The sequence below is a fragment of the Bos indicus genome, chromosome 12 (genome assembly GCF_029378745.1).
Source record: "Bos indicus isolate NIAB-ARS_2022 breed Sahiwal x Tharparkar chromosome 12, NIAB-ARS_B.indTharparkar_mat_pri_1.0, whole genome shotgun sequence".
Taxonomy (NCBI): domain Eukaryota; kingdom Metazoa; phylum Chordata; class Mammalia; order Artiodactyla; family Bovidae; genus Bos; species Bos indicus.
In genome coordinates, this window is record NC_091771.1 from 43,905,205 (window position 1) to 43,932,653 (window position 27,449).

A 27,449-nucleotide genomic window follows, 5' to 3' on the forward strand; every position below is an offset into this window, starting at 1 on the left:
GTTGCACTCATTTCACATGCTAGCAATATTATGCTCAAAATCCTTCAAGTAAGAGATCAGTAGTACATAAGCCAAGAATTTCCAGATGTACAAGCTAGATTTTAAAAAAGGTAGAGAAATGAGATCTAATTGCCCACATCCTCTGGATGATAGAAAACAAGATAATTGAAAAAAAAAATCTACTTCTCCTTCATTGACTACACTAAAGCCTTTACTATGTGGATCACAACAAACAGTGGAAAATTCTTCAAGAGACAGGAATACCAGACCATCTTACCTGCCTCCTGAGAAACCTGTATACAAGTCAAGAAGCAATAGTTAGAACCAGACATGGAATAATGTATTGGTTCAAAATTAGGAACGGAGTAGGTCAAGGCTGCTTATTTAACTTATATTCAGACTACATGATGCAATATGCTGGTCTGGATAACTCACAAGCTGGAATCAAGATAAACAGGAGAAATATCAACAACCTCAGATATGTAGATGATGTCACTTTAATGGCAGAAATTAGAGAGGAACTAAAGAGCCTCCTGATGAAGGTGAAAGAGGAGGCTGAAAAATCTGGCTTAAAATTCAACATTCAAAAAACAAAGATCATGGCATCCAGTCTTATCACTTCAAGGCAAATAAATGGGAAAAAAGTGGAAATAGTGGCAGATTTTATTTTTTTGGGTACCAAAATTACTATGGATGGTGACTGTAGCCATGAAATTAAAAGACATTTGCTCCCTGAAAGAAAAGCTATGACAAACATAGACAGCATTTTAAAAAACACAGACATCACTTTGCCTACAAAAGTGATACTTACAGTTAAAGCTATGGGTTTTCCAGTACAAATGTACAGATGTGAGAGTTGGATCATAAAGAAAGTTGAGCACTGAAGTTAATACTTCAAAACTGGTGTGGCAAAGACTCTTGAAAGTCCCTTGGACAGGAAGGAAATCAAACCAGTCAATCTAAAAGGAAATCAACTCTGAATATTCACTGGAAGGACTGATGTTGAAGCTGAAACTCCAATACTTTGGCCACCTGATGTGAAGAACTAAGTCATTGGAAAGGACCCTGATGCTGGGAATGATTGAAGGCAGGAGGAGAAGTGGGTAACAGAAGGTGAGATGATTGGATGGCATCACTGACTCAACAGACATGAGTTGAGCAAGCTCTGGGAGATAGTGAAAGGCAGGGAAGCTTGGCATGCTGCAATTCATAGGGTTGTTCAGAGTCAGACACGACTTAGCAATTGAAAAACAAAAATATGTTATTATTATTAACTTATTGGCAACAGCATGTTATATTAGAAAAAAAATATGACTTTGGAGCTAAAAAAATAACAAGTACAAATCTTCTTTACAAGGCGGGTGACATAGGGAAAGCTAATTGGCCACTTGGTCCATGATTTTTTAAACCTTAAAACTGCAAAAATGTCTAAATTATAAGGTGGTTGTGGTTTGCAAGGAGATCCAGCCTGTCCATCCTAAAGTAAATCAGTCCTGAATAGTCATTGGAAGGACTGATGCTGAAGCTGAAACTCCAATACTTTAGCCACCTCATGCGAAGAACTGACTCACTGGAAAAGACCCTGATGCTGGGAAAGATTGAAGGCAGGAGAAGAAGGGGATGACAGAGGATGAGATGGTTGGATGGCATCAGCGACTCAATGGACATGAGTTTGAGTAAACTTTGGGAGTTGGTGATGGACAGGGAGGCCTGGCGTGCTGCAATCCATGGGGTCGCAAAGAGTCGGACACAACTGAGTGACTGAACTGAACTGTGAGTATTTAATCAGTTAGTAAATGTCGAATACAGATTGAACATTTTTTTTTTTTTTACATTGCCTCTGAATGGGAATATCCTTCTTATTTTAAGAATGTTCACACATATGATTAGCCATTTGAAGCAGCCTTGTCTACCATGATAGATGACAACAGTTTGAGTTGCCTCTTATTCCTGACTAAAAAGCTGAGGTCAGTGACTCAGAGCTATCTCACAGATCTCTAGAGTGAGTAGAAGCAACGATGCCAGTTGGGGCACCCAGTACCTTTCCTGGAAGCATGTTTGTCCTTATCAGACTTTCCAAGGGGTGTCATTTTTTCACTTGAATTAACAAGTCTGTCTTAATTTCAGCCATGTTCCAGGACATCTAATCAATTTCATAAGCTAAACATTATGTTTATTTGTTTTTCAGTTGTTGGTTTTTTTTTTTTTGGTTTGTGTACAGCCTGAAGTTTTATACATTATGTTTGTCTGTTATGTATGTCTCCTTTTGGCTCAAGGGTGGCTAACTTCACCATCTATGGGGAAGAGTCATTGTTCACCAACATAGTTGACAAAAGGTCAACATCAGTGTTATTCTCATTGCTTTTAAAATGTTTTCCTGTGCTGATGGCTAGACCAGATAAGACACTTGTAAAGTTTTAGTAGCCATTATGTTTTCAAAAGACTCCTTTTTTTATAGATTAGCCAGTTTTTGCTTATTGTACCCACATAAAAACCATCTCTATTGTTGACATCTGCAGCAATGACACAATAAAAGATAATGAGAACACTGACAAAATGTTTAAAAATCAGAACTCTGAAAGAGAAATAAAAATATTAAATATTTGAAGAGATTTATTCAAGAAAAAAATAAAAACAGCTTAATCTACATAAGAATAATGAGCTCTGTGGTTTTATTCCAAGCACCTTTTCCCTAACTGTCCAGTAATCTTGAAAACCAACAACCTCACGATCAAGGTAGTGATGAAATCTAACAGCATATCAGTCAATGAAGGGCTCTGGACAGATTTTGGAGATTCCTCAGAAGTCTCATTCTTAGGAAATTTTTGGGTCTTATTCTGATGGGTCTGGTCGTTTTCTGAAAACCTACACTTGCAAGAGTTTCTTGTTTCACCTGATTAAGGCTTCTTCTTACTGAGAATGCTCCAGGATGTGTGTCAAGAAAAAAAAAAAAAAAAATCAGTGGCAATTACTTAATGTCAATGCAGCCTGAGGTGGTGAAAACAGTTAAAGGAAACAAGAAGCTGAAAACAACAACAACAACAGAAGAAGAACTGGGGAAAGGATGTCCATGGAGAAATTTGAAAAAATTGACGTATTCCTGGTACTCTTAAAGGTCATGTGCACATACACAGGTAAAATCTGTGAAGGTAATAAGTTTTCATCTCCATCTGACCTTGAGGATTTGTGTAAGCAGGAATGAAAGATAAGTCATGAAGAGTCTAGCTCCTGCTAAAAATCTACTTATGATGTTTTAAACCTGATCATAAGCTATTACAAAGCCTTTACCTGGCAGGTCTCATAGGGGAAAGCTATTATCCCTATACCAATTATGGTGCAAAACCAAAGTACTGCAAACTTTCAAGAAAATTGCATTGAAGCTGATCATGCTCTTCACATATTGGCATTTCTCTCCCAGCCACCTTTCATCCTAAGGTATCCATGTCTGAGTCTTGGCAAGAGGTCTTCTTCAGGCACTTCTGCCAAGACCTTTATGAGGAAAGGAGAAAGAAAACTTGCCTTTGCTTAGGGGCTCATTGTTCATGTTGGGGCAATCTTTCAACACTTCAGTGGTCAGTTTACAACTCTGCCTTATCAGGAGCTCAGCTGAACTGGGAGATAGCTGGGTTCAATAACCTACAAGTAGGATGAACTCAAAACTAGGCACACATAGGCATATCACAAACTGTTAAAAGTCAAAGTGAGAATCTTATAAGTAGCAAAAGAGTAGCAACTTATCAGGCACAAAGGATTCTCAAAAAGATTAACAGTTCATTTCTCATCAAGGAGACCAAAAGACATGGTATGGCATATTCAAAGTGTTAACATAAAAAGACTGTTAAGAATTTTATGTCCTTTAAAAATAAAGGAGAAATGATCATATATCAAGATTTTAAAAAATAAATAAACAAAACATAAAGGGAATTTGTTGCTAATAGATCTTCCCTGAAAGGGGTACTTTGGGTTAGGCTGTAGACATTTCTAGATAGGAACATAAATTCACAAGAAGAGTAAAGAACTCTATTAAGGTAATAACTGTATTTTTAATAATTTATAGCACTTTATTTTCTCCTGTCATTATAAAGACATCTGCATAAAGTAATAATTTTAAAACTGTATTGAGACGGATGTATAATGTATAAATATGCAATTTGTATGACAATAACAGATATGTGGCTATTAAACACAGTCCTACATAAGTCAGAGAGCTGACATTATCCAATTTCAAATCTTATTACAAAGCTACAGTAATCAAGGCAGTGTGGTATTCGTGTAAGTATAGGTAGGGATATTAATAGAGTAGAATTGAATGTCTATAAATAAATCTTCATATTTATGGCCAATAAATTTTTCATGATGCACCAAGATAAGTCAATGGAAAGGAAAGATTTTTTTCAACAAAGAACAGTGAAACAACATGCAAAAATGATGTTAAACTATTAGCTCACATCATATTAATAAATAGATTATGTTTTTAAATTTAAGACCAAAAGGTATAAAATTTCTAAAGTATTAGCATAAATTTTATGACCATCAATTAGACAATATTTTCTCTTATATTCCACCAAAAGCAGAAGCAACAAAAGAAAGGAAAATAAATTTAACTTTAGTAAGTCAATAGTTATTGTGCTTCAAAGGGTCCTATCAAAAAGTTAAATTAGAACCCATAGAATGGAATGAAATATTTGCAATCTTATATCTGATAGAAAACTCATATATAGAATATAAAGTGAACAATAAAAGGAAAAAAAACTGAACAAAACTTATATATATTTATCCAGAGAAGGTACAAATGGTCAATAAGCACATGAAATATTTCTCAAAATTATTCATTAGAGAAATTTTTATAAAATCATGAGATAACATTGTGATCATTATAATAGAAAAAGAATAAACAGTAACAAGTGTTGTCAAGGATGTGGAAAAATTGACACCCTCATATTTTGCTGAGGAGATGGAAAATGGAACAGCTATTCTGGAAAATAGCTTGGCAGTTCATCCAAAATTTAAAGATGGAGCTACCGTGTAACTCAACAACTTTTCTCATATGTACATATCCAACAGAACTTAACATATATATTCATACAAAAATACATACATGGATTTTCATTTTAGTTTTATTCATAATAACCAAAAAGTGGAAACAAATCAGAAAACCACAAATTATATGATTCTATTTAAATGAATTATCTTGAGTTGGCAATTTCACCAGGACAGAAAATCGTTTAATTTTTGCTAAAGGGTCCAGGCAGGTGGGGCAATATTGAGTGACTGCTATTGATTACAGGGTTTCTTTTTAGGATGATAAAAATATTTTGGAGTTTGATAGTGGTGATGACTACATAACTCTATGAATAGACTCAAAAGTACTCAATTCTACACTTTAACACCTAATTTTATCTCAGTTGAAAACTAAACAAACAAAAACAAATCCTATCATATATTTAACATGCAACACAAAGCATGGCATATAGAAAATCCATAATCAACAACAGCTATATTACTATTTTATCAATTTTTCCTAAAACTACTTACTTGCAAACAGTGTATTATAAGAATGACTTATTCAACTTTATACAAAATAAATGTTGTGGGAAAGAAGACATGATTTATAGAACTATGTGTTTCACAGATATAATGCTAAAATAAAAACTCAGCAACTCAGCAGGCAATTGTGGTCTTCATTAGCTTCATTCCCTAGAGAGATGCATTACTCCCTGATATCATAGACTTAACATGAATACAGTTTTATTTGCTATTTCATCCAGCAGAAAGAATCAATCTTCATTTATTAATATCTATGAAATGTTTTTGACCACATATTCAACTTTAACAACCAAAGAACTCATGTGGCTTTCTAATATAATCATGTAAGGATTTTTTTCAAACAAATCTAGGTGAGGGAAAGTTATATAGGTCAACTAAATTATTTTGAGATTTTATTTTATATTAAAATTTTACTTTAGAGTCTTGCCACTTGGAGTATAATATGGGATACATGGGCAATCTTGTGATCTCACTGCATATCACAGAGCAAGACATTTACTAACTATGGCAAATAAAATAAAAATCAGAAAACTGATAAAAGTGGAGGTAAATCAAAAGAACAAAAAGGTAAGTTGTTTTAGTTCAGAGCTATTTTTAAAGTTTGTCTTAGATGATGGCAGATATGAATTATATTTTAGTGCTGAAGACCTTAAACTACCATTAATTTTTGCTTTTTAAATGCTTTATGAGTTTGCTTTCCTTTGAAAGTCTGGATCAGTAAATTTGCAATTAGACCTCAATATCTTTCTAATGTATATTTCTAAACGTACTTAGTCAACTATCTGACATATGTCAGGTCTTCAAAAAACTAACCAGGACTTCTTACAATCCACAGGATGAGAAATACAAATTCAGGATCTATATTATATGACTCTTTTTCAAATATTTGTTGATGAATTTATAATTTACAAGTGATTTCACATTCATTATCATCATTCAATTTTAATCTAATTCATAACCTTGAATTGGTGGCAAATGAAGAAATGAAGACTCATAGTTTAACTGCTGGTCCCAAATCAAGCCAATATCCACTGATAGATTGAAAACTCACACCCAGAACTTCTGAATCCAAATACAGTTCACCCCATCTCCAGGTTACTCCCTAGTGGAGATTAGTTGAGTCCTATTATATTGATTTCTAGTGCCTATTGAGGAGTCACTCTTTTCCTAAATCTGTTCTGCCCTCTCCCCATGGACTTTTCAAGATGGCAACAATTAAATGCAAAGATTTGACTATCCACTAATGCTAGAGAAAACCACCTTAATTGCTTTCTCAATTCACATTAACTGTTTCTTCTTCCACATTGTATTACTCTGGTCTTTCCATGATAGTTCTGCATTTTCTATTCATAGTAGATGAATTTTACATGCTGTATGAGTATCATACTTTGAAAACTGAAAATAACTTGAGGTCTACTCATCTAGGTATATTTTTTACAAGTCCTTGCTTTTATTTTATTTAAGAAAATGAGGTACAATTGATATAGCACATTAGTATCCTGTACAAATAATGATTCAATGTTTGTATATTTTGCAGAATGACCACCACAGTAGTTCAGTTAACATCCATCTTGACACATGGTTGCAATTTTTCCCCATATGATGAGAACTTTCAAGATCCATTCTCCTACTACTTTCAAATATGCAATAAAGTTTTATTAATTATAGTCACCATGCTGTACATTATATCTCCATGACTTACTCATTTTATAACTGGAAATTTTTAATGTTGAGTCCCTTCACCCATTTCACCCACTCTCAAAACCCTGCTTCAGGCAACAACCAATCTTTGCTCTAAATCCATGATTTTTTTTTTCCAGATTCCACATGTAAATGAGGTCATATGGTTATTTTTCTCTATTTAACTTATTTCACTAGGCATAATTCCCTCAAAGCCCATCCATGTTGTTGCAAATGGCAGAATTTCATTATTCTTAATGGCTGAACAGTATTTCATCATGTATATGTATCACATTTTCTTTTTCCATTCATTCATTGATGGAAACCAAGGATATTTCATGTTGGTATATTTAACATCACTCTTTTAACAGTTTAATGCACATTGGTCAACACAGGAAAATGTCAAGAATCTATCTATCTATATATATGTTCCTATATATATATATCAACATATATATACATGAGTTCACAGCTTATCTCAAGTCAATGATAATTGATCAAAATAATACTATATCTGAACACACATTCTTACTTTCCCTGGTGGCTCAGACAGTAAAGCGTCTGTGTACAATATGGGAGACCTGGGTTCGTTCCCTGGGTCAGGAAGATTCCCTGGAGAAGGAAATGGCAACCCACTCCAGTACTCTTGCCTAGAAAATCCCATGGACGGAGGAGCCTGGTGCAGGCTACTGTCCATGGGGTCACAAAGAGTCGGACATGGCTGAGCAACTTCACTTTCATTCACTTTCTTACTTTCAATAAAATACTTCCCAAAAATGACATTAATAAAGAAGAATCTTACCTAGACCATGTCTATGCGTTGACATTGGTGGTAAAACAGTCCAAGTCTTGGTTTTGGGGTTGTAACATTCAACAGTGTTCAATGTCTTCAAGCCATCTCGACCTCCAATTACAAAGAGTTTGTCATCAATAACAGCCACACCAAACTGCAATCTCCTGCCGTTCATCATCCCTGCCTGGATCCACAAATTTGTTCTGAGGTCATATTTCTCTATGGTTGTAGCTCCTGATAAAATATAAATCAAAAAGTCACTGTTTACTATGAATCCAAAAAGAATCTTCCCAAGACACTGCACAAATTAGGATATGAAAACGTTCTTGTCACAATCACTTTTCTTGAAGAAAACGATGGCAAGAAAACAAAGGGAGTGGTAACTTAAGTACTTTATTTTCTCTTCTTGGCAGAGAAGGCATTAATGATTAAAGTAGACGTATATGTTCAGCTTATTGAATTACATAATGATCTCATGCTAAACTACTGACTCAATGAAATCATTATTTAGCATGACAGTTCTGTAAATTTTATAGCTTCCCTTTATCATTGTTTGCTATAAAAAAAAGTAATATAAGCCTAGCCTAAAAAGAAATATATTAAAGTCCTTTTAAATAAATAAGTTACACATGCTATCTGTATAATTTCTGAGAGTTGAAGAGAGGTTAATTTAGCAAATCCTTTACCAAATTGCTTTAAAATTTGTCTTATGTCTTAAATAACAAAGGTTTTAAAAGTCAGCTTTAAGATATGCAAACAAATGTTAGCGATGCCTTTTTTTTTTAACCTTATTTTTAATAAAATGCATCCAGGAAATAGCAATAGAATTTAGATACATGAAATGATCTCCTATCCTTATCAACTATGTTATAATCTAAATAAAATAGCTTATCTTTCCTAAAAGCTTTTTAATGAATAAGTTTGAGAAATGCAGTGAATCTGACTAGTAAAATTGAAATTGAGAGAATAAGCTAAATCATTAATGACATATGTTTTAAGGGATTCAGTTAAATATTTCACATTAAAAATATCTAACTTGAACTAATTCACAAATGTTTATATGATAAGTTATAAGCCAGTAAACACTGATCTTGCTCTGTGTTTCATCATGTTTAGACTCATATTCATCAATGTTACATCCTTAATGATTAAATATCCCTACATTTACAAGTCAATGTTTTGTGTACTTTCACTTATGCACTAAAAATTATTTTACTTGTAATATATTACAAGTTTGCAAACTAGGGAAGACATTCTTCAGAGGTCTCATTTACTCATAGAACGTAACAAGCAATGAACTAAACAAATATAAACTTGGCAGGAAAAGTTCTACTAATTGAGGTAAAAATGGTGTAAATTATGCTCAATTTTTATTCAAAAGTGAAAAAGCAGTAATAATATAAATACTGAGTTAGAATGAATTAAATTTGGCTTTCTGATATTATTAAATACATTAGCTAATTTTCATACAGCTAAATATCAAGTATTATAGTACTATTAACATTGTTAGAGTAAAAATGAACTTTAATATTCATGAAAGTTATTTGAAACAGTTTGTTAACATAAAATACTATTTAAATAAATCTGCTTATTTTATGCTTAAATGTAATTATTATGAAAGTGAAAGTCTCTCAGTTGTGTCCGAGTCTTTGCTACCTCATGGACTATACAGTCCTTGGAATTCTCCAGGCCAGAATACTGGAGTGGGTAGCCTTTTAACTTCTCCAGGGGATCTTCCCAACCCGGGGATTGAACCCAGATCTCCTGCATTGTAGGTGAATTCTTTATGTTTTACATTAAAAGTTTTATTCAAATACACAAAATTTGAAATTCCAAGGTGAACTAAAGTATTAAACAATTTCAAGGTCATCTGAATTATCAAAGCTTAATAGCACTGGAATGCCATGAATGTCTCAAAACTGAGTTGTACGTTATATGCAAATGCCTCTCTCTTATGACTAACTCTTGACAAATCATGACAGAAGAAATAGTATAACCTAATCGTAATTAATCCATTGCCAAGAAACCCATATTTTGCAGATCTGGGTATGCAAGGAAATAAATGTCTGAACAACTATTTTCTTAATCTCCAAAACCTTGATCAAATTTTCTGCTGGGAATCTAAAGTATAGTCATCTTTCTAAGAGAAAATCATTGAAAATACGTGAAGTCAATGGCCTCTGAACAGCCAAAGATGACGCTATTCAAAGGGAATATTGAGAACTGGATTTGAGATTCAAAGTATCATTCAAGCAAACTAGGCATGTCTTAAACCTCAACACATGGCAGGATTTTTAGTTTTTACAGTGTTTTTCCTCTAGCTGTAGATTTCAAAGGTGACCTATATATTTTTATCCTAAAGTAACTATTCAAAAGCAGAGACATTACTTTGCCAAAAATGTCCGTCTAGTCAAGGCTATGGTTTTTCCAGTGGTCATGTATGGATGTGAGAGTTGGACTATGAAGAAAGCTGAGCACTGAAGAATTGATGCTTAGGAACTGTGGTTTTGGAGAAGACTTTTGAGAGTCCCTTAGACTGCAGGGAGATCCGACCAATCCATTCTAAAGGAGATCAGTCCTGGTGTTCTTTGGAAGGAATGATGCTAAAGCTGAAACTCCAGTACTTTGGCCACCTCATGTGAAGAGTTGGCTCATTGGTAAAGACTCTGATGCTGGGAGGAATTGGGGGCAAGAGGAGAAGGGGATGACAGAGGATGAGATAGCTGGATGGCATCACCGACTTGATGGACGTGAGTGAACTCTGGGAGTTGGTGATGGACAGGGAGGCCTGGCATGCTGCAATTCATGGGGTCGCAAAGAGTCGGACACGACTGAGTGACTGAACTGAACTGAACTGAACTGAACTACATCAGAAATAGGAATGCATTCCTATATTCATTATGCAAAATTTTAAAGTTGTTTAAACTTACTATGGCTATTGTAAAAAATTATCTCAAATTAGCAGCCTAACAAACACACACTATCTCTTAGTTCTGAAGGTCAGGCATTCAAATTAGATCTTGTGTTAAAATCAAGGTGTTGGCAGCTCTTTCTTTCAGGAGGCTCTAGAGAAGTGGTGCTTAGACCTCACATGTTCTTTGTGACCTCTTCTTCTATCTTCAGGGCCCGCAACATAGTGCTTCTCTGACAGTAATTCTTGTGATTATAATAGGCTCACCCGAATTTAATTTGAGTTAATGTAGAAAAATCTATTTAAGGTTAGCCAATTAGCAACCTTAATTCCCTTCACAACCAGCCCCTTTCCTGCACTTGCTATGTAAACTAACATACTCATATCCTGGGGATCCCTGGGTCAGGAAGATCCCCTGGAGAAGGAAATGGCAACCCACTCCAGTACTCTTGCCTGGAGAATCCCATGGAGGGAGGAGCCTGGTAGGCTACGGTCCATGGGGTCACAAAGAGTCGGACACGACTGAGAGACTTCACTTCACATACATACATGTTAGTCGCTCAGTTGTCTCTGAATGCGATTTCACGGACTGTAGCCTGCAAGGCTCCTCTGTCCATGGGACTCTCTAGGGAAGAATACTGGAGCGGATTGTTATTGCCTTCTCCAGAGGATCTTCCTGACCCAAGGATCAAATCCAGGTCTCCTGAATTGCAGGCAGATTCTTTACCATCTGAGCTATAAGGAAGTCCCATAGATATCTTTGGGAGGCATTATTTTCCTACCCCAGAAACCAAAGTCTATGTTCACTCTACTCTTCAGTTTTGATTAGTTAAAAAAAAAAAGAAATTTTAGTAATATAAAACAAATATTTTTAATATAAATTTATTTATTTTAATGAGAGGTTAAAAAATAAAAAATTTAAAAATAAACAAGTATTTCTTGATTTGTAGAGTTTACTATAGTAGTCAGTAAATTATTTCCTCATTTAGTCAGCATGTAATCTAAATATTTTATCTAATTTGCAATGATCATGAAGTTAAAAATATGCCTGCTCTTTTTCTAATAAAAGTTAATAATAATAATATTCTGTAAGGAATTTTCTTACTAGCATACCTCATTGGTTGTCTATATAAACTTCCTGTGTTATACTTGTAAACATTTATCAACTTTTTTTTTTTTTTTTTTGAGTCCTGTTGTTTCCTTTACTTTTCCCCTTGGTGGTTTCCTGAATCAGAGAAAGGATGAAGCCATTCTGTCTAAGCAATATTACCCTGTGTTGTTCCTTAAAGTAAAGACAATATTTTTCATTACATAAATTAAGAACAGAATATGAATAAGAGTGAACTGCTGGGTTCGATCCCTGGATTGTAAAGATCCCTTGGAGGAGGGCAGGGCATGGCAACCCACACCATTATTCTTGCCTAGAGAATCCCCATAGACAGAGGAGCCTTGTGGGGGTTGCAAAGAGACAGACACGACTGAGCAACTAAGCACAGGAAGTGTTGGTTAGCAATGCATTTGAAAGAGATTAAAAAGGAAATTTTACTTTAAGACATAGTTACTCTGGGGTTCCTTTGTTTATGAAACTATCACTGGTTTTTTCAAATGCCTGCAAAGTGGAGGCACAACTTTAAAATGTGTGACTGCAGGCCAAATAGCAGCCTATTTTCATAAACTCTCATTCAGTAATCTGTATGACATTGGAAGATGGCTTCCAGCTTCAGATGAGAACACAGCCTTGCCAGCACCTTGCTTTCAAGCCTTTTGAGATCTTGAGCAGAGGAAACCAGACATGCCTTCCTGGACCTGTGACCCACTTGTGACCTAAAAGTTGGTACTTGTTTTAAAAAGTGTTTATGTCAATGTGTTATAGCAGTAAAATAGTTCATTTTATTTTTCATTTTTAAATGTATATTTTTTCCAACTTCAGTAACATAACCAGAAGATATTAGATACAATACAAACACAAAAGTGTTTTTCTCATGACAAAACAAACAGCAAACTCCTTTCTTAAAATACAAAACTGAGAAAAAAGTGCTCAATATGTTATTAAAGTGTGGTTCTAGGTATCTTTGGAATTGTTCATACATACAGTCAAATGTGATTATAAATTACAGATGGTTTATTTCATATCTATAATTCAAATATTTAGCAATGATACTTGTCTTGAACACTGCACAGAATAAAATGATAGGAATTTTCTAAAGACAAAATAGATGCCACAAGATATAAAGAAGCTAAAGGCTTTTATTCAACTCAATAGAAAGGACTTCAGGTATCACAGAGAGTTTTTTTTTTTTTTTTTCTTTTGTCTGCTAAGTTGCTTCAGTCATGTATGACTCTTTGCGACCCCATGGACTCTAGTCCACCAGGCTCCTCTGTTCATGGGATTCTCCAGGCAAGAATACCGGAGTAGGTTTACCATTTCCTCCTCCAAGGGATCTTCCCTACCCAGGGATCCAATCCAGGTCTCTTGCATCTCCTGCCTTAGCAGGTGGGTTCTTTACCACTAGAGCCACTTGGGAAGCCCAAACTGTAATTTTAATATAATACTAATAAGCTTAGTAACAGGGCTTCTGCAATGGCTCAGTGGTAAAGAATCCACCTGCAATGAGAAACTCAGAAGAAACAGTTTCCATCCCTGCATCAGGGAAGATTCCCTGAAGGAGGAAATGGCCAACTCGCTCCAGTACCCTTGCTGAGTAATGCCATAGACAGTGGAGCTTGGTGGGCTATAGTCAATGGGGTCGCAAAGAGTTGGACATGATTGAGCAGAGAGAGCACAAGCTTAGTTACGTGACTTTCAATACTTTTTACAAACCTGCAAATCAAAATGGTCTGAGACAGTTGAAAATAGCAATAGTTGATAGTGAAGGAATAACCAGGAAAAAAATGCATTGTTTTAACTCAGAACAAACATTTATGGCTATTACAACAAAACACATTATATAATGACCAAAGAGCATCATGGCCCAGTAATAAGTAATGTATCCTGATGCCATGCCCAATAATAAGTAATGTATCCTGATGCCATCAAACTTTAGGAAAGATTAAATTAGTCAGATGTATATACATTTTTATAGAAAACAATAAATATTGAGAAGAATTCTGGAAAAATTTTAAAGCATTGGATACTTTTTAAAATACTTAAGACCTCAAATTTTAAAGAAAATATTATTAAAATGATATATTCTGAAGTTTTCATATAATAAAAATTTCATGTATCTACATACTTATGAAAAATATAATTTCAAGATAAAATTCTTGTACTTACAAAAAAAGTATTATTGCAGAGAAAATATCTTTCAAAGACAAATGAGTCTTTACTTTTTAGGTAATCCCTTCTAAATTTTTAGGATGGTATTGCAAGCATTTCATAATTGCCATAACACTTTCATATGTACCAAGCAAACAACCAAGGAAATTCTAGATCCAATATAAATATTTGTAAAATGATAATAAACTGATATACAGCTATATAAAGACAGTCCCCGACTGTGTTTCAATTGTTTGACTTAATGATTTTTCAGCTTATGATGGTGTGAACGTGGTATGTATTCAATAGAAATCTTAAGTTGAATTTTAATCTTTTGCTGAGCCAGCAATATGAAGTACAATACTTTCTTGTGAGGCTGGGCAGGGCAGTGAGAAGCAGTTCATATGTGGCCACATCATCACAAAGTTAAATAACTAATATTGTTACAACCATTCTACTTTTCACTTTCAGACAGTATTCAATAAATTACATATGATTTTCAACACTCTACTATGAAATAGGCTTTGCATTAGATGGTTTTACTCAATTGTAGGTAGACTGAGCACACTTAAGGTGGGTTAGGCTAAGTTCTGATGTTCTATAGGTTAGTGTATTAAATACAGTTTCAGCTTACTATACTTTGGACTTGCAATTGATTCAAGACATAAATTATAAATTGAGGAAGAGTTGTATAGAGATATAAATATATAGGGGCTTCTCTGGTAGGTCAGATGGTAAAGAATCAGCCTGCAGTGTGGAAGACTAGGTTTGATCCCTGGGTCGGAAACATGCCCTGGAGAAGGGAATGCAATTCCTTTTATAAAAATCACATAGATTGTATAAAGAACAGAACTTATTTAAATAGCACCACTAAAAGTAAATTATCTAAAAATGAAGTCAACAAGATAGGTTCCAACTCTAGACAAAAAAACAATGAAAAACTTTATTGAATAATGTTAATTTAAATGAATGGAAAGAATCATATGACTTTTGAATGAGGTAGTTTGCTATTATGGAAATCATAATTATCTTAAAATCACAATTTATATAATAATGATATTTGTACAAGGTATTTATAAAATTGTGCTTGTGTTTCTCTGAACATTCAAATGTCAAATGTTAGGAAATACATTTTTAAAGGTGAGACAGTCTCTAATACAAAGGAATCCAGAGAAAAAATTGGTCTATGAAATATTAAAAAGTATTTTATAACCTCAAATATTTAAAAAATGTGGCTATGGAATTTAGAAAGATGGTAACAATAACCCTGTATGTGAGACAGCAAAAGAGACACAGATATATAGAACAGTCTTTTGGACTCTGTGGGAGAGGGCGAGAGCGGGATGATATGGGAGAATGGCAGTGAAACATGTAAAATATCATATGTAAAACAAATGACCAGTCCGGGTTCGATGCATGATACAGGGTGCTCAGGGCTGGTGCACTGGGATGACTCAATGGGATAGGGTGGGGAGGGAGATGGGAGGGGGGGTTCAGGGTGGGGAACACATGTACACCCACAGTGGATTCATGTCAATGTATGGCAAAAGCAATACAGTTTTGTAAAGTATAAAAATAAATAAATAAATAAAACTGAAAAAAAAAATGTGGCTTTATGATGAAAGAAAATGGCTATATTAATGAACATGAAAAGAAAGTCAAAAACAACTTTAAAACATGTGAGTATAATATGATAAAAGTGGCTGTACAAATCATTAAAAAAACATTTTATTATTCAGATGAATAGTGTTGAGGTAATCAATTGGCTTTTAGAGACAAAGTCATTGAGACTTTTGTCTTACTCTTTTTAGAAAAATGAGATTTAGGTGTGACATGGGTTAAAGCACAGCAAAGAGGGATACAGAACTAGCATGTTTACACTGTGCTTCTCAGAGACAGGGTAATTTTTGGTAACATGCCTTTGATCACATTCTACTAAAACCTTAAACATCATAGAAGATGAAAATGTAGTTGATAAATGTTCAATTCTAGGTGGGCCTAAGAGCAATAGTTCAGGAGGAAAAACCTCAAGACTTAGAATTTTTTTAAGTCTATATAATCACTAACCACTCAAATAATATAGTTACATCAAAAATAAAGAGACAAATTAAAAAAAAAAAACTGACAGCAAGACTTAAACAACTAAACAAAATTTTAAAAAAATAGCAAAAACTTTTTGCATCAGTAGCAAAGAGTGAATGTCAATATATCAAAGCTTTTATAAACTAAGACATTAATTACAAACATTAAAACATCTTTAAATATGTAAATTATGTTTAATATGTTAAGAGAAATATGCTAATGTCATTAGCAGACAATAGAAAAGCAATATGAATACCACCTGCATATTGAAAGATTTACTTACGCATTTCTAAAATTAAATTATTTTATTAAATTTCCAAAAGGTTTAGAAAATTTTTAATTTTGATAATTCACATCAAAACACACTGACTGATATTAAATCAATTCAAATATGTTCTAATAGAACATTATTAAACATCATTTCTTTATTTTTTCATTTTCTTTTTTTTTTCATTTTATTTTATTTTTAAACTACAATATTGTATTAGTTTTGCCAAATATCGAAATGAATTCGCCACAGGTATACCTGTGTTCCCCATCCTGAACCCTCCTCCCTCCTCCCTCCCCATACCATCCCTCTGGGTCGTCCCAGTGCACCAGCCCCAAGCATCCAGTATCGTGCATTGAACCTGGACTAGTGAGTGACTCGTTTCATACATGATATTATACATGTTTCAATGCCATTCTCCCAGATCTTCCCACCCTCTCCCTCTCCCACAGAGTCCATAAAACTGATCTATACATCCGTGTCTCTTTTGCTGTCTCGTACACAGGGTTATTGTTACCATCTTTCTTAATAAATGTTCACTGAGCATAAACATTGTACAGGAGGCAGTGATCAAAACCATCACCAAGAAAAATAAATGCAAAATGGTTGTCTAAGGAGGCCTTACAAATAGAAAAGACATGAAAGGCAAGGAGAAAAGGAAAGATACACCTATCTGAATGCAGAGTTCCAAAGGAAAAGCAAGGACAAATAAGAAAGCCTTCCTCAGTGATCAATGCAAAGAAATAGAGGAAAACAATAGAATGGGAAAGACTCGAGATCTCTTCAAGAAAATTAGAGATACCAAGGGAACATTTCATGCAAAGATGGACACAATAAAGGACAGAAATGCTACAGACCTAAGAAAAGCAGAAGATATTAAGAAGAGGTGGCAAGAATACACAGAAGAACTGTATAAAAAAGATCATGACCCGGATAACCACAATGGTGTGATCACCCACCAAGAGCCAGACAACCTGGAATTCAAAGTCAAGTGGGTCTTTAGGAATTACCATTATGCACAAAACTAGGGGAGGTGATGGAATTCCAGTTGAGCTATTTCCAATCCTAAAAGATGATGCTGTGAAATTGCTGAACTCAGTATGCCAGCAAATTTGGAAAACTCAGCAGAAGCCACAGGACTGGAAAGGGTCAGTTTTCATTTCATTCCCAAAGAAAGGCAATGCTAAAGAACACTCAAACTATCGCACTATTACACTCATCTCAAACACACTAGCAAATTAACGCTCAAAATTCTCCAAGCCAGGCTTCAACAGTACATGAACCATGAACTTCCAGATGTTCAAGCTGTATTAAGAAAAGTCAGAGGAATCAGAGATCAAATTGCCCTCATCTGTTGGATCATCAAAAAAGCAAGAGAATTCCAGAAAAACATCTATTTCTGCTTTATTGACTATGCCAAAGCCTTTGACTGTGTCAGATCAGATCAGTCGCTCAGTCATGTCTGAATCTTTGCAACCCCAGGAATTGCAGCACGCCGGGCCTCCCTGTCCATCACCAACTCCCGGAGTTCACCCAGACTCACGTCCATTGAATCAGTGATGCCATCCAGCCATCTCATCTTCTGTCATCCCCTTCTCCTCCTGCCCCCAGTTCCTCCCAGCATCAGAGTCTTTTCCAATGAGTCAACTCTTCGCATGAGGTGGCCAAAGTACTGGAGTTTCAGCTTTAGCATCATTCCTTCCAAAGTACACCCAGGGCTGATCTCCTTCAGAATGGACTGGTTGGATCTCCTTGCAGTCCAAGGGACTCTCAAGAGTCTTCTCCAACACCACAGTTTAAAAGCATCAATTCTTCGGCACTCAGCCTTCTTCACAGTCCAACTCTCACATCCATACATGACCACAGGAAAAACCATAGTCTTGACTAGACGAACCTTTGTTGGCAAGGTAATGTCTCTGCTTTTGAACATGCTATCTAGGTTGGTCATAACTTTCCTTCCAAGGAGTAAGCGTCTTTTAATTTCATGGCTTCAGTCACCATGTGTGGATCACAACAAACTGTGAAAAAAAGAGATGGGAATACCAGAACATCTGACCTGTCTTCTGTAAAATCTGTATGCAGGTCAAGAAGTAACAGTTAGAACTGGACATGGGATGAAATAATGGTTCCAGATAGGGAAAGGAGTATGTCAAGGCTTTATTGACATACTTATACGTATGTCACCCTGCTTATTTAACTTATATACAGAGTACATCACGAGAAATGCTGGGCTTGAGGAAGCACAAGCTGGAATCAATATTGCCAGGAGAAATATCAATAACCTCAGCTATGCAGATGACACCACCCTTAAGGCAGAAAGTGAAGAAAAGCTCAAGAGCCTCTTGATGAAAGTGAGAGGAGAGTAAAAGTTGGCTTAAAACTCAACATTCAGGAAATGAAGATTATGGCATCTTGTTCCATCAGTTCATGGCAAATAGATGGGGAAACAATGGAAAAAGTGACAGAATTTATTTTTTTGGCTCCAAAATCACGGCTACATGGTGACTGCAGCTGTGAAATTAAAAGACACTTGCTCCTTGAAGAAAGGCTATGACAAATGTAGACAGCATATTAAAAATCAAAGACATTACTTTGTCAGCAAAGGTCCATATAGTCAAAACTATGGTTTTCCAGCAGTCATGTATGGATGTGAGAGTTGGACTATAAAAAATGCTGAGTGCTAAAGAATCGATGGTTTTGAACTGTGGTGTTGGAGAAGACTCTTGAGAGTCCCCTGGACAGCAAGGAGATCCAACCAGTCCATCCTAAAGAAAATCAATCCTGAATATTCATTGGAAGGGCTGACTTTGAAGCTGAAACTCCATTACTTTGGCCACCTGATGCACAGAACTGACTAATTTGAAAAGACCCTGATGCTGGAAAAGATTGAAGGTGAGAGAAGGGGATGAAAATGTATGAGATGGTTGGATGGCATCACTGACTCAAAGGACATGAATTTGAGTAATTTCTGGGAGTTTGTGATGAACAGGGAAGCCTGAAGTGCTGCAGTCCATGGGGTCACAAAGAGTCAGAGACAACTACGCGATTGAACTGAACTGAGCATAAAGTCATACTACTTGAAATTTTTTAATTAAATATTTAGTTTTATAGCTAAAGTTTGTCTAATACTAGCCAAGTTTTTCTAATTTATATTATTAAAAAAATGCCCTCTTAAGTAACCTTTTTAAAAAGTTTTAAAGTTTTTTTTTTAGAAATACTTTCCTTATAATACTTATAAGAAATTTTCTAACCTTTGTTGAAAATGTCAGCACTGATAAATGAAAGGAAACATGGCTTTTTGGACAATTGGGTTCTAGTTGTATTATTACTGGTTGTATGATGCTGGAGTCCAGCTCCAGCAGCCAGGGATTCAACCTGAAGAGGTGAATGGTGTCGGCGAATGAGACAGCCTCTCCCAGTTTTCTTGGATTGCCTGTTTATTTCAAGTTTAAGATTCTCTTTTATACTTTTACAAAAACATTAGGCCAGAGATTTGACATTTTCAGTTCCCCCTCTCCCAGATTTATTATCTCCACAAATCACTGTTGCTCTTCAAACAGAGTTCCTGCTTCAGTGATTCTCTTGGAATCAGCCTTATCATCTATTCTCTACCTCCTCTAATGTGTCCTATAGTTAACTTGTGATTACACTGTAACTCATGCTACACTCCTCAGTTTATATTTATCTTCCTAAATCCTGTTTTCCCCTAACATCCTGAGCTCACTATCTCTTAAAAAGGCTTCTAGCTATAGTATCTCTAAAAATTCCTAACTTCTATAAGCTATAGTAAAATATGCTAACTTTACAACATTTCTTAAATCTTTAACTTCTGTTTTAATTATTTCTAAGCCCTAAATTCAGTAAACCCCTTTGCTATAAACATCCTCCTCACAAATAGGCTTCAGATAGCAATCCCTCCCATGGCCTCAAGCTACAGCCTATGTGCTCATCCTGCAACATTCTTTTGTAAAAGTCCTTGAACAAATGTCAATGATTAACTTTATGAATTATTTTCTGAGCACAGCTGCAGAAGACTTTGTGCCTTCTCATCCTCCTCTCAAGAACAATAAGCACCTTAATATTCCTTTTCAGTCAACTCAGTCGAGGAGAGGAAAAGACAAGTCAGAATTACAAGGCGTAACTCCTTAATCCCGGGTCCTTGCCTGTGGAATGAGGAGAGGGAGCTGGGGCCCGTGCCTCCTTTTTGTCAGTAATGCCTAACACGGCTCCCAACATCTCCCCCTTTTTTATTTTTTAGAGCATAGGTATGAAACTCAGTAGATAGAGCAGAAACACTTCGGCTGAGTATTCTGAAAAGGCACGGGGCTATTACACAAATCAGAACTAACAGGCACAAGCACATGGCCGCATCAATCATTATTGTAGAAAAGGATCTATGGGAAAGATACCCCTCCAGATTTTCAAAGAGGGAATTAGAAAGCCATTGAGAGGAAAAGTCAGACTCCGCCTGCTTCATATTCTGAATATCCTGATGTAACTTAGAAATATCAATACTAAAATCTGAATGATTCCAGATGCCTAAAATATGATTCCTAATGCGTTCCCAAGAGTGCATGGACTCATTCACTTGTAGAGGGGTAACGCACATCCATTTAAATTCAGCATGGCACCTTAAAGACAATTTAATTTTTTAATTTCTTGCCACATAAGCAGAACTGCTTCTTCTAAAGCATTGACCTTATTTTCTATTTTCTTATCTCTAATTTCCTAAGAGCTACGGAGACATTTTTGGACAGCTGATTGACAAACGGGGCTGTATACACTTCTTTTGACAAATGACACAAATAAAAGCCACTGAAATGCATTTACATAAGTGCAATTAAAAAAAAAAAAAAAGCATGAGACTTCATTGATCTCCACCTAAATTATAAACTCTTGGAAAGTACATTTTTGTCTTTTTCATTAATGAGCACTCTCCCTTATAAAGATATCTTAACTGAAGGCTCTTTGTGATCTACTGATGTTTATTCATTTCAAACTGAGGGTTTACATTAGTACCACATTTACATGAAAGTACAATGGCTTCTACATATCTCTCAGTCTTTTACTTCTCCTTCTCCATGAGTCTTTATCATGGAAGTAAATTGAGTTAGCCCTGAGAAGTCTGTTTCCCCTTGTCAGTGAAGAACCACACATTGGAGTATTAAGATCTGGTACATATGAAATGCACCCAAACACATACTGGCTTATTTCCACGTGGGTGTGTAAAAAGATACTTGATTTAGAAAAAGGATGCACTTATGTACGGCACATTCACTGGGAGATTGACCAAGAAAATGTACTCAGTACTCAAGAATTTATAATTATGATGGCTTTTTTTTTTTTATCCCAGAACACTAATTTATTATTCAATCCATATTCTTTGAAAGACCCACACAATGTACAGATAAGTGACCCAAATTCTCTGACTACTAAAAGATAAAATAAAGTTTTCACTACACTAAATTTTGACGAATTTAACTTATAATTTTAGCCTTGATCCATCCTCAGAAGAGACTTTAGAAATGAATATAGCCAAGTAGCAGCAGCAGCATAGCCAAGTTAGTCACTAAGCTTTGTCTCTTTCTACTGAAGATGAGGCTATGAAAGAAAACTTCACCGACAGGTGATTCGCTTTTGATTTGAGAGAACCTTCCTTCACTCATCATAATGCAACATAGCTTCTGTGCTGTGTGTGTTCGGTTGTGTCCAACCCTTTGTGACCCCATGAACTGTAGACTGTCAGGCTCCTCTGTCCATGGGATTGTCCAGGCAAGAATACTAGAGTGGATAGCCATTTCCTTTCCCAGGGCATCTTCCTGACCCAGGGATTGAACCCACATCTCTTGCATCTCCCGCACTGATAACCAGGTACTTTACCACCAGAACCATCTGGGAAGACCCAACATTGCTTCTAGGAGCTGAAATTCCTTGTAGAATCATTGGTAGTTGTATAAACAACCAGAATTTAATTTAACACATGAGCAACTTTCCTGATTCTAAAGATTGTTAAGAAAGCAAATACCTTGACTTTACATAGTTCTTCCCCTGAGAGTCTTGGAGAAGTATGATGCTCCCCTTAAAATATCTCTTTTGAAAGTGAAAGTTACTCAGTCATGTCCAACTCTTTGCAACCCCATGGACTGTACAATTCATGGAATTCACCAGGCCAGAATACTGGGGTGGGTAGCCTTTCCCTTTTCCAGGGGATCTTTGCAACCCAGAGATCAAACCCAGGTCTTCCACATTTCAGGTGGATTCTTTACCAGCTGAGCCACCAGGGAAGTAACAAGAGTACTGGAGTGGGCAGTTTATCCCTTCTCCAGCAGATATTCCTAACCTAGGAAACGAACTGGGGTCTCCTGCATTGCAGATGGATTCTTTACTAAATGAGCCTTATATATCAGGGAAGCCTGGTAATTCAACATCTATCCCCAAAGTCAATTCTTTGTGTATGAAAACAAAAACAAAACCAGGTTTAGGCTGACATGATGTTATTAGTGATTTTGAGTTGTTTCTACACCTTGATTAAAAACTGGTGACAGTGAACTGGTAATCTCCAAAGATATACTTCAAGTTCAAATAAGGTACTGAAGTGGAACCAAAGTGATCAAATGGAGTTATTGAGGCAGACATCAAGTAGAGCAGTCCTCAAAAGGGCAAAGATGAAAGAATAAGCTTTCTTCTATTATATTGCTTTTCTTCAGAAAAAGTCATACAGCATTTTAAAGTTATTTCTCCCACCTAACTGCAACTGCTCAGGTTTCTCTGACACAGAATTGCAAGTGAATCATTTTCTTAAAACTGTATGATGATCACCATTGTGTTAAATGCTTTAGAAATTATCCAGCTTCAGAATTTCAGTATAAAAAGCTGTTCTTTAAATGTTCATGATAGTGCAGTCTGTCCAGTTCAAGCCAAGGAAGTAAAAATCAGGTCAAGATGGTTAATTCCACCTATCATTCAATTTCCATTTTTGCCTTTCAACAATACTGACGATGATGAAAAGTATGATGAGACAAATTCAGGATAAAATGATCTAGCCATGTATTTTGAATATAGAGAGAAAAATATCAGTTTGTCCCTGCTGCTGCTGCTAAGTCGCTTCAGTCGTGTCCGACTCTGTTTGACTCCATAGACAGCAACCCACCAGGCTCCTCCGTCCTGGGATTCTCCAGGCAAGAATACTGGAGTGGGTTGCCATTTCCTTCTCCAATGCATGCATGTATGCTAAGTCACTTCAGTCATGTCCGACTCAGTGTGACCCTATGGACAGCAGCCCACCAGGCTTCTCTATCCATGGGATTCTCAAGGCAAGAATACTGGAGTGGGTTGCCATTTCCTTCTCCAAGTTTATCCGTACAGTTAGATAATTTTAAAATATTACATATACGAAAATCTAAAGCACCACTAAATATGCAAATATCATAGAACATGCTCAATAATAAGATGATTCAATAAGGAAACTCAAGGAAATTAAGTTTACATTTCATAGTTAATAATTAATGTTTTCTTTATGATCTTATCTTTATTAGTCATATTAAGAAATTTGCTTTGCCTTCACATGAAAGATGTTGATCTATCTGATCATGCACTTGGCTGTCAGTGGAAATCAATAACTGACCTGTGGCTGCAAGGAGGTTGTCAACAAGGAGGCAATGCAGACATTTAGAATAAAGGTTGGTTTTAATTCTTTTCCCTGTTCACTCAGTCAGTCACAATCTAAGGGAAGAGTCCCTGCTACTGTGATTTTGACACGTCATCAGCATGCTTGATATAGCTTTAATTAGGCATCCTTTGATATTCACAGCTACCATGTATAAGATCAGCAAAACAATGTAATAATGTGATTTTCTTATTGCTTCTATTTTACCTCCAAAATATATCAGTTTGAAAGACTATTACCTTTTAATTCTTTGTTGATTCTTTCTTTAGAACATATAGTCTCTGTTTTCAAAAAAATTATTTATTTTTAATTGGAGGATAATTACTTTAAAATATTATGATGGTTTCTTCCATATATCAACTTGAGTCAGCCATAGGTGTGTGTGTGTGTGTGTGTGTGTATATATATATATATATATATATATATATATATATATATCCCCTCCTTTAAATTTCCCTCCCATCTCCCTCTCCCTCCCCATCCCACCTCTCTTTGGGTTCCCTGTGTCCTACAGCAAATTTCCACTGGCTAGCTAATTTACACAAGGTAACATATATGTTTCAATGCTATTCTCTCAAATGATCCCACCTTCTCTTTCCTCACTATGCAAAAGTCTGTTCTCTATGTCTGCATCTCCATCGCGTCCCTGTAGATCAGTTTATCAGTACTTCACTTCTAGATTCCACATATATGTGTAAGGCAATGGCAACCCACCCCAGTACTCTTGCCTGGAAAATCCCATGGACGGAGTAGCCTGGTAGGCTGCAGTCCATGGGGTCGCTAGGAGTTGGACCCGACTGAGCGACTTCACTTTCACTTTTCACTTTCCACTTTCATGCATTGGAGAAGGAAATGGAAACCCACTCCAGTGTTCTTGCCTGGAGAATCCCAGGGACAGGGAGCCTGGTGGGCTGCCATCTATGGGGTCGCACAGAGTCAGACACGACTGAAGCCACTTAGTAGTGGCAGCAGCATACAATATTTGTCTTTCTCATTCTGACTTCATTTTGTATAAAAAGCCCTAGGTTTGTCCACCTCATTAGGAACTTACTCAAATACATTCCTTTTTATAGCTGAGTAATATTCTATTGTGTATATGTGCCACAACTATTCGTCTGTCGATGGACGACTAGGTTGCTTCCATGTTCTAGCTATTGTAAATAGTATTTCAGTGAACACTGAGGTATGTGTGTTGTTTTCAGTTATGATTTCCTCAGGGTATATGCCCAGTAGTGAGATTTCTGGGTCTTATGATAGTTTTACTTCAAAGTTTTTAAGGAATCTTCATGCTATTCTCCATGGTGACTATATCAATTTACATTCCTACCAACAGTGCAGGAGGATTTCCCTTTCTCCACATCCTTTCTAGCACTTATTGTTTGTAGACATTTTGATGATGGCTGTTCTGACTGGTGTGAAGTGATATCTCATTGTGATTTTCATCTGCATTTCTTTAATGATAAGTGAGGTTGAGCATCTTTACATGTGTTTATTAGCCATCTGTATGTCTTCTTTGGAGAAACATCTGTTTAAGGCTTCTGCTCACTTTTTGATTAGGTTGTTTGTTTTTCCATTATTAAATTTCATGGGTTACTTGTGTATTTTGGAGGTTAATTCTTTGCCAGTTGGTTTATTTACTATAATTTTATCCCATGCTGAGGGCTGTCTTTTTACCTTGCTTATATTTTCCTATGTTGTGCAAAAGCTTTTTAGTCTCTTAAAATGCCTTAGTCTAAGCCAGAGTGCCTTCTGCTTGCCTGAAGCCAAAGTTGTACAATGGGACTGCTTTGTGTCAAGAAGAGAAGAGTGCCTCTAAGACTTTAACCAAAGCAAAAGAGGGCTTCTTATTTATAAGTTTGAGCCTGTCAGTCTCCTACCCTAACATTCTAGCCCCCTTTCTCTGCAGTATGATTCTACAGTATTTCCTCAAATACAGATAATCCTAGGTTTGCATAGTTCTAGTGTGAATAAATTTCAGTTACCATGGTTTAGTTAAATAAAATACTTGGTCCCCATGTTTTAGTTACCATAATAAATTATGAATAACAAGTACAAACTTTGCTAATAGCTCTTCAGTTCCCAAATCACTACTTAATAACAGATAAACTTTGTGATCAGTAACAAATCACCTCACCTTTTTCAAAGTCTGCAGGTGATTGGTCACTTCATTTTTGTTGCTGAATTCATGGACAGGCCCTTGGATGCTTTTATGTCTGCTAAGATAAAGTCCTGATGGCTCACATGGCAAAAAATCTGTTTGCAATGCAAGAGATGTGGTTTCAATCCTTGGGTCAAGAAGATCCCTTGGCGAGAGGAATGGTAATCCACTCCAGTATTCTTGCCTGGAGAATTCCATGAACAGAGGAGGCTGATGGGCTACAGTCCATGAGGTCGCAAAGAGTCAGACACAACTGAGTGACTTACACTACTACTACTATGATAAAACCACTCCCATTATAAAAAAAAAAAAAAAGATAATTGAAGAGAATTTACCAAAGATGTAAGTGGAGCATATAAAGAAAAAAATGAGATAATTGGAATTGATATTACAGTAAAATCACATACTTCCATACCCAGTTAATTGTGGATGGTTCCTGAAGCTTTGCTTATGGAGTTGGGCTTCTTATGAAAAGAGCAGGCAGTCTGACCTTGCTCTCACTACCTCAAAGAATGTTCCTAGGCAGATAAACAGATTGACCAGGAAGCTGCTTAAGTTGGGACATTGTAAACATATTATAAAAAAAAATAAAATAAAATAAAAATTGCCCACTCCAGCTGCCAGTAAATTAGAGTTGGGTCAAGTAAATAATACAGTTGGCACCTCAAGTGTTCAAGAAATATGATATAGAGCTTTACTTTCTTCTATAACAGAGTTTGGAAACCTTTCTTCCATGAAAGACCAGAGAGTAAAAAACAGATCTTTGTGTGTTTTTCTATGAGTCTATTTGTTGCAACCATATGGGCATTATAGAGTGAAAGCAGCTGTAAACAATAGATAAACAAAATGAATGAGTCTCAGTTAAACTTTATGGACACTGAAATTTGAATTTCACAAAATGAAAATGTTCACTAAATGAATCATAATATATTATTCCTTCTTTGATTACTTTAAAATATTATAATGTAAAAATGGAAACCATGTAAACAAATTGGTCAGTTAGTTTTGATTTTGTAGGCCATACTTTGCTATCCCTTACTCTTAAAATACCAATAAAATATAAATATTTGGAGAAAAAGAAACATAAA

General features: G+C 35.7%; 1 protein-coding gene across 1 annotated transcript in view; it reads right to left on the reverse strand.

The window, feature by feature from the left end:
* KLHL1 (kelch like family member 1) overlaps positions 1-27,449 on the reverse strand; it is a 529,220-nt gene that overhangs the window by 109,158 nt on the left and 392,613 nt on the right. Inside the window, exon 7 of the mRNA XM_019971873.2 lies at positions 8,030-8,254. Coding sequence (XP_019827432.2) covers positions 8,030-8,254 — 225 coding nt within the window. The remainder of the gene's footprint in view (positions 1-8,029; positions 8,255-27,449) is intronic.